Genomic DNA, 9295 nt, shown 5'->3' on the forward strand with positions numbered 1-9295 from the left:
CAGCTATAGTCTATCAATTCTGAAATCATATATAAAAAAGGATGCTAAGCAGAGTCACGTAACTACAAATCAATATTTTTGTATAGATATGAAACTATATAAGAGGGCCTAGCTAATTAACTAGAGTACCTTTCTCACATAGAGAGCAAACAAAATCACCCTATTTAAATATGTCATTTTATGTTATTAGTGTTCAATTCCATCTACAAGACATAACTCGCTCACCATAAATAATAGATATATGTCATGTATATTTTAATCATGTAGGAGTGACTCCATTTACAAATAGAAGAAAAGATAATAGAGAAGAGAGAGAAATGTTAACTGAGATGAATAATGTAATAAAAAAAACAAATTGTAAAAGCTAACCTATTTATTGTATCTCTTCTTTTCTCTTAAAGGAGATATACATGTACACACACCAATCACATTATTCAGTTTGACCGCAGACTATATGGCACCGTACTTAATTAGTGCACTTTACCGCTATTGCATAGAATTTGCAAATCATAAATCATAAATCATATCACACATATCAGTTAAAACACGAAAGATATTTAAATGATAGCCAAATTAATACACAAAACAAGAGTCCGAAGAAACTACACTGCTACCAGCTAGCAGATGATCAACATTCAACACTAGCTATTATATGACCCTCAAAAAAAAAAAACTAGCTATTATGTCAAAGACTAATTAAGCATAAATTGATACAGCTACAATAGCTAGTTATATATATATATATATATATATATATATATATATATATAACTAATTTTATTGTCTATAATATTAATCAGTTACCCTTTTCCCCTTGTGATAAATGGCTAGTAGCAGCTGTTAATAATGATAAAAATAACAAAATATGTACAAGATCATGTTATTGTGCCCTGGGGTAGCTAAAATCTTGCAAAACACATTCTTGTATCACACCTTGACCTTGGTAAGTGGAAGCAAGTGAATCATGATGATGATAAATTGGAGTGCTAGTTTCACCCCAGGTTGTGGTAGTAGTAGTGTCTATTATCTTATGGTCGATCATGCCCTCATTATACAAGAACTCTAAACCATCTGGATAATTAGAAGAAGACACCATTTCCTCAAACGACGGAGTGAAATTACCACCTTGCCCTTGCACCAAGTTATCAACTCCAGGGTATTGACCAGTTTGTGCAAATTGTACCTCATTGTTGTTGTTAATAGTGGCACTAATGCAAGCAGCAGAAGAGCCAACATGGACTTGTTCTTGATAAATTTGTTGCCCATGTGATGAGAATTCAAGGTTCAAGCCATCAAGGGTAGGATGGTAAGAATCACCTGAAAATCTTCCTCCGAGTTTGATAAGGAGTTTTTTGAGGGAATCTTGGTCGTTAAAACATGGACCTTGGTTTTTGTATGGCAAAGGTACTTGTAGTGGTAGCACAGGCATGTTATTAATATTCTGTGGCCAACATGGTTGCTGTTGATGTTGTTCTTGATGATGAGTAGTGCTACCATTTTCCTGAAGCAAAGATAAGGAAGAAGAATCACCATCAGTAGTACCACTCCCTCTATTAACATCATTTTCTTGCTTAACACTGTTGTAATTCCCTCTATTACGTGGCTCTCTTCGGTGCTTCCCCAGAAGCTTCTTTTTCAGCCTCGTGTTCCAGTAGTTCTTTATGTCATTATCGGTTCTTCCTGGCAATTGAGCTGCAATCACCGACCACCTGCGATCACAACATGTATTGTCTATTATAGTGTGTTTAGAAACTCTTTGAGAAATAACTATTAGCTTTTTAATAAATATGAAAGACTGTGTATCTGAAATGTGAAACCAGACTCGCTCTATAACTATAGCAACGTGTATTATAACTAACATCACAGTCTTAATTAACTAGTAAATTTAATTAGCTAGGACCGAACTAACAAGTATATGTGTATGTACAAACCTGCTTCCAATACTGACGTAAAGGCTGCAAATAATGTCGTCTTCTTCTACGGAGAAACCACCATGTTTGAGATTAGGGCGAAGATAGTTTAGCCACCTAAGGCGGCAACTCTTGCCACAACGCTTAAGGCCTGATTCACAAAATTAATATAATTAACTAAGACATACAAAACTAGTATTTCGTGTTGATCATAATGGTTGTTAAATTAATGAGAATCACCGAAACCAAATGCTAATTTTGATTGAAAAATAATACTATAATAATTTTGATACTGTATTAACTTTAAGTTTGATCAAAAGGAAATTTAGAAGTCTGGATGCAAAAATTTTCTTTAGTAATGAGTCCTTGGCTCCTAATTACACATAGATAATCAATGAAAGGAAGATATACATGTGAGTGAATCAAGGAAACCCAAATTCATAAATAGGGTTTCATAGAAAGTAGTGTGTGTTTGTAGTATAATATGTATATACCTATTTTTTGAGGCAAAGCAATCCAGTTACCACCAGTGCCATGCTTTTCTATGTAGGATTTGAGCTTAGCATCTTCTTCTGGTGACCATGGACCTTTCTTCACGTTTGCTTTGTCGCAGCAAGGAGCCCTGCCCATATTGCCTTTTTGGTTTTGGTGTTGCTGCTTTCAGCTTTTTGATTGATTGGGGCAACCTCCACTCTTTAATTACAACCCCCAAGTCAGAATTATAGGAGAGAGAGAGAGAGGGAATAAGAATTATTAATATAAAAACTTTGAGGGAATAAACATGATTCCGAGACCATCCATTGTACTATTTTTATATAGTGTGTGGCAGAAAAGAAAGGTATATATATATATATATCGAAAATTCCTGAAATTTAGTATTGCCAGAATAGGAGAATAAGGTTTGTTCTTCTTGTCTTGCTTAGACTAGAATCAATTTTAAGTTGTATATACTATAGGCTAAAAATTTTATTTTTCTTACAACTTTTTGGAGTCCACTCCTTGTGACCTTTGCTGCCTCACTGCGCAGCCATATATACATGCATCTGACATAGAGCAGTCTTCTTGTTACACTCTTCAGTTTTTTTTTCTCTTTACAAAATTATAAATGCAATTATTTGCTTACCTTTTTTTTTTCTCTACAAAATCATAAGCATTATTTGTTATTTTCTCATCTCTCTTAAACCTTGTTATACCACATAGCACTATATTTTTATGTTCTAGCTATGAAAATGTAAACTATAAGTTTTTACATTTTCCTTTTGTTTGAGTCATCAATGTTTCTCATTATTTAATTGCGAGGTAGCTTTTGTCAATGCTTTGAATTTTGCCTGTGAAGGTTGTCCCTTATATTAATGTAACGTTAATACGTTTCCAACTTCAAAGTTGACCGGCCTTAATATCACTTTAGGGCAAAGATAGTCTTAAATACACGCGAAGGGCACAATGTAGGCATATATCGCTGCCTTAACAGGCAGATGTACCTTTCAAAAATCTATGTTTAGACTTCTTTTCAAACCGGAGATTTTAAAAAAAAAAGAATATAGAAAAATATATATCAACTTCTAAAGGATAATCTTTTTAATGGGCTTTAATGCAGATGAATAAGAAAAAGTGAGATTGGTGAGAAGGATGATTTGTAAAAATAGAAGAATTTAACAAATCCATAATTACAGTGACAAGGAGACAAAGAAATATAATAAATAAATTTTAAACCTAAAACTTTATCCAAACTATTTAATTAAAATACCACCATTAGATCAATTTGGATAACATAGTGACCTTTGAAAGATCTTTTACGAAATTTATTTGGAATTAAAAAATGACACATAATTCTTATAGTTTTTTTCTTATATATATTAATAAATTTTATAATCAAAATATTGTGTATAAGTTTTCATATTATAAAAAATTATTAAATATATAGTAATTGATTTAACTAGTTATTTATTGAAAGTCGCCTCTTCTAAAAAATTGAATGTGAGAAACAAAGATAATTTCATCAGTAACTCACCAACCAAATTTCATCCAAGAAATGAAATTAAAAACCTGATGATGTTGATATTTATAAGGTCTCATCAATTTCATTGCGTTTAGTCTAAAATTGAAATATTAACAAAGTTTCTAGAAGCAAAAGAAGCAGGGCAATACCGATCATTGAATTTATGTGGAAAACTAGCGCGGGGGGGTAATTTCTACCATATTTTTGGTTGGTGAACAAATGAGTAACAAGATAATAAGAGTGCCGTGAGAACTTGGCAGTATGCTGACCAGTGGGAGCGAGCACTACCCGTTTTTCTAATACCCGTCTCCCAGCTCAAGCCATAAAATTAATAACTCTGCCAATGCATTTTTTTTTTCTTTTTACAAAATAGATATTCTTAAAATGTTTTCTTACCAAGTTCTTCGCTAGTCCAATTTGTAAGAAATCTCCTTCTCGGTGTGGGGTAAGATACTTGAAAAGAAACTCCAATGGTACAATAAGTATTTTTGTTCAAGGTGTGTAAATGTCAATAGAATGTAATTAACTTATCTTTTTTTTGTGTGTGTGTTTGGCCTTTGCTTATAATGGACGAGATGATCGACCTGATAACTATTCCATCATATCCACTATGGATGTGCCAAAGATGGTGGTTGGTTAGTCGATCACTCGTGGGTCTTGTACAGTACATAAGTTCCCAAGCTGAGTTTGATAAAGACGAAAGAGCTTAATTGTGATTCTAATGTAGGCATGACAAGCCAAAGCGGTCAAATGAAGGTTTTGTTTGGCGCGGTAACCATGGAGCAACAAAATGATTAACTTGTTTTAATTGGTCGATCCGCTATAAGAGAAACGATTTACAACCAATCTGTTTTAATTGTTTTTCCTTCAACGAGTAGCAATGAGCAAATTGCTCAATCAACATGGCCTCAATCAAACGTTATGACGCACGTGTACATACAAGGTGATGACTTTTCAGACAAAAAGAATCATAACCCTTCGATTTAAGACACAATAGTCTAGGTGTATTTTGATCGCACCACGTGTGAATACGTTTGTGGTCTTAAATGGTCATGTCGCTTTGGATGGGGTAAAACTCCAAATGGAGGTGGTGCTTCAATTTTCGCACCTACATCATGAGTTTGTAACTCTCGATATTATCATAAATGGTGAGAAATCAAAAGGGTTTTGAAGTGATTCTCAAAGTTGTATAAATAGAGGACTTTTCTACTTCTATCAACACTTCATCTTTTCTTATAACACCCTTGATTATTGACAACTCGATGGCTCACACTTTACGACACTTTATATGGTGACACTTCACTCAACATCCTTGTTGGTCAAAACTCTCCACTAGTTAAAACTTTCCATAAGTAGTCTTTTCTGAGACTTTGATAATTTGTTTTGGCTGCTTTCAGGATCAATGGCAGTCTATACCAATATGAAACTTTTTAGTGTGCTTTGTCTTCATTCACATGCTTTTTGGGAAACTTGTAGAAGGACAACCATCCTATAATTGCTTGAAACCAAACATGCTTAACTATGTAGTTCTTAAGTGATGATCTACTGAAAAATACATGCATTTTGTTGGTGTGTGTAGTACCAATTAATTCCTTTAAGTCATCTTCAAATGTATAGTTTTACATCTGCACAACCTTGGATCCTTCATATATTTGAGTGCGATTCGTCTGGGGTGTTACATTTTGAGAGGGATCAAAGGATGTGCAGATGTGACACTATACATTTGAGGATGACTTAAAAGGAATTAATTGGTACTACCTATACCAACAAGATACATCTACTTTTTAAAAGCTCATCATTTAAGAATTCTATAATTAAGCGTGCTTGACTTTGAGCAATTATGGGATGGGTGACCTTCAAGAAGTTTCTTGAAAAGCATGCGAGTGAGGACAAAGCACGCTAAAAAGTCTCGTGTTGGTTTATGGGGACAGTCATTGATCTTGGAAGTAACCAAAGCATATTATCGAGGTCTTAAAAAGGGCTACCTATGGAAGGTTTTGACCAATAAGGATGTTGAGTGAAATGTCATTGTGTGAAGTCCCATAGAGTGAGCCATTGAGACGTCAATAATCAGGGACATTACAAATGGTATCAGAGTAAACTTCTCTCCTAGTACGGGTGGCTCGAGGACGAACCAAGCAAAACCTGGTGGGCATGTAACACCTCAAACAAATCATACTCAAATGAGAGGGATCCAAGGTTGTGCAAGTGTGGGACTATATAGTTGATGATGACTTAAAAGAATTAATTGGAACTACCTATACCAACAAGATGGATCTAATTTTTGGTAGCTCATCACTTAAGAATTTCACAGTTAAGTGTACTTGGCTTCAAGCAGTTGTAGGATGGGTGCCTTTCTGGGAAGTATCTCAGAAAACGTGTAAGTAAAAAAAAACATGCTAAAAAGTCTCATGTTGATTTGTGGAGACATTCGTTGATCTTGAAAGTAGCCGAAGTAGATTATTGAGGTCTCAAAAAGGGTTAAGTACGAAGGGTTTCTAACTAACAAGGATGATGAGTGAAGTGTCACCATGTGAAGTGTCGTAGAATGTAAGTCGTCAAGACGTCAATAATTAGGGGCATTACACTTCCCATCTTCCATTTGATTTTTTTTAGTTTGAGAGCTTTCCAGTGAAGGGTTGAGTTAGGGATGATAAAGCTTAGCTCTCATCTCTTCGCTTTATCTTCTTGTTAGGTACGTTTTCAAATAGTCTACTCCATTAGCTTTCTTCTATTTTTCTTCAAAATGTCTTACTCTATTTTTGATGGAGACGAGTCTCTGATTGTCTGTCGAAAATCCATGTTGGAGAAAGAGATTTTAGGCATATAGGAAGAGTTAGAATCATCCTTTGGCTCTTATATTTCACTTCTTCTCTCTGATGAGGGGAATTTTCAAGACCTGATGAAAGGACCAAGAGTGACCTCCAGTGTTAATGAGTCTGATGAGGCAACACTGTCGATGATGACATTGAAGTCATCCCTATTGAGTTTGATGAGGAAACATAATGGGATGTTTTTTAGGAGTTTTGGAGTGAGATTGATGTAGGAGATGGCGGTGATATGACAATTAGTGGCACTATACTAGAGAACATTGTAGGACTTTCCGCCCTTAATCCAAGAAAAGAAAGGGTAAAAGTACATGTTCTAGAAAACCTAAGGAGAAAAAGAAATACCCTTCAATCACTCTCCTTAGTTATACTTGGGTAACTAGAGAGGTCAGAACCTACTCCTCTATCTTTCAAAACACTGGGTTAATCACTAAGTTGAAGAATAGGGTGAATCTAACATATTTCAATGATTTCGACTGGGCCATTATCGATCACTGTCTTCCCATTGAACGAGTTTATCTCAGTACTGATAAAGGTCAGCCTGATTTCACATACATTTGTGAAGATATGTTCAAGGATTTGGACATCATCCTTCCTTTTATTGAATTCAAATGTGGGGTTTTGACTGAGATGAATGTTTCCCCTACACAACTTCATAGGAACAGTTGGACTTTGCCATAATTATGGACTTCCCTAGGAGGATGGACATCAAGGCAATTCTTAACTTTCCTTATTGTGGAAATGTTGAGAAAGCTTTAGAGGGTGAATACTGTGTTAAGATTTGAATGTTATTAGAAAATAATGTTGTCATTAACCTTTTATGCATATCTGTAGGCATTATGAAGAGGTTTAACTTCAGAAAGATAAGGGCTTCAATGGTGGTGTCCCAAAATTTGAGCATACCACCAGTGCTTGCCAACTTGGTGAAACCGAAGAAAAGAAAGAGAGTTACCTAAATGGTCAGTCAATCTGGTGAAGATATTGATAAACTTCAAGCCAAGGTGGCTAAAATTGGAGTGACTGAGAAGACCCTACCGGAGATAGAGAAGGAAAAAGAAGTCTCTGAAAAGGAGATTCTAGAAATTGTTAACATTGAACAATACACTAATGAAGGTGGAAATGTTGCTAATGTGACTCATTCACATAACATTGAGGAGCTGATTATCGCTTACGATGTGGCTATTCCAAATATGGTAAAATCAACTACTACCACTGCTTTTCCAACTACTTTAAGCCATGTTCAAGGTATTTAAAGTTAAACTCTTACTTCTAAGGTTAAAGTTCTTATGTATTGTTTAGCCTAAATATTTTTTCTCCCTTTTAGGAGAAGTAATTCCTTATTGAACATTTCATCAGAAAATTGAAGTGAAGGTTTGATTATCCGACATCATCAAGGACCTTTACGTAGGATTGAGCACGTGACGTCAACTCTTGAACTTTTTTCCTTATGGAGTGTTGAATTCAAGGTGTTTGAGTTCATTGCGGTTGACAAACTAGTTACAGTAGTAGATACTAAGATGATGGATTATGTTGTAATTCCTTGGACTCTACCGAGGTGTTCTTTCTTTGATTTGCTGCTTCAGTATGCAATTGGAGGATTAAGTATGTTGAGTTGGAGGCCAAATTTAAGATGATCTTGCAGGAGAGGAGGAAATTGATCAAGGTCATCAATGAGAAAAACCTTTTGTTAACAAAGAAGATTGAGCTCGTTGATGGCCTTCAACAAAAAATTGTCGGAGAATATGGTTTCTACAAAGGCTTTTGAAAATGAAAAATTGGTCAAGGCCATTAATAGTCTTAATTTGAAATTCAATACAACAGTTAAAGATTTATCAGAAACCAAGAGAAATATCAGTGCTTTGAGCGATCAACTAACTATAGTATAGGAAAAGAAGAAGACCCTTAAATTAGAAAGAGATGGTCTTTTGAAAGAGAAGAAATTGTCTGATGAGGCAACTTCAACACTTCAAAACCAACTTGCTAGTTTTGAAAAAGAGAAAGAGAAGGCATGTGTTGAGCATGCATCGCAGATTCCAACAAGTCTTTATGATGGGTCATGAAGATGGCTTCCAAAAAGCTCTTCGCCAAATTTCTATATTTTCTCTTGAGATAGATGTGAAGAAGTTTGATGTGTTGAAGGATGTGAAGATATAAAAGCAACTCCAAGCCCTGCATCGGCCTCCAATGCTCCAACTGCTTAGTTTTACATAGGTTTTTATTTGGATGATTATGTATGCCATTAGGCAATGTGTTTTATTTTTTTTAATATAATGATGTGTTTAACTTTTAACTTAATGAACAAAAGTATTTTTTTCATACTTGTGTTTGCAGAAATTGAAAAATTTCTAAGTGTTGATTAAATTGTTTAAGTCTAACTATACTAAATGGATAATAAGTAAGCTTTACTTATCAGTAAACTTAAAAAATGACTATTACAAACTTAATAGTAACTAGGAAACTTTTATTGAATAAACAATATATATATATATATATATATATATATATATATATATATATATATATATATATATATATATATATATATATATATTGACAGG

The 9295-nt window shown here is 34.4% G+C and overlaps 1 protein-coding gene across 1 annotated transcript; it reads right to left on the reverse strand.

The window, feature by feature from the left end:
* Window positions 1-528: 528 nt before the first annotated feature.
* On the reverse strand, window positions 529-2700 carry LOC100815092 (transcription factor RAX3). Its single transcript, XM_006595944.4, has 3 exons — window positions 2405-2700; window positions 1932-2061; window positions 529-1709 (listed from the first exon to the last, which is right to left on the reverse strand). Exons 1-3 carry the CDS (start codon window positions 2538-2540, stop codon window positions 881-883), a joined length of 1095 nt encoding a protein of 364 aa, XP_006596007.1. The 5' UTR covers window positions 2541-2700; the 3' UTR covers window positions 529-880.
* Between the last annotated feature and the right edge of the window lie 6595 nt (window positions 2701-9295).

The sequence above is a fragment of the Glycine max genome, chromosome 14, assembly GCF_000004515.6.
Source record: "Glycine max cultivar Williams 82 chromosome 14, Glycine_max_v4.0, whole genome shotgun sequence".
Lineage (NCBI taxonomy): Eukaryota > Viridiplantae > Streptophyta > Magnoliopsida > Fabales > Fabaceae > Glycine > Glycine max.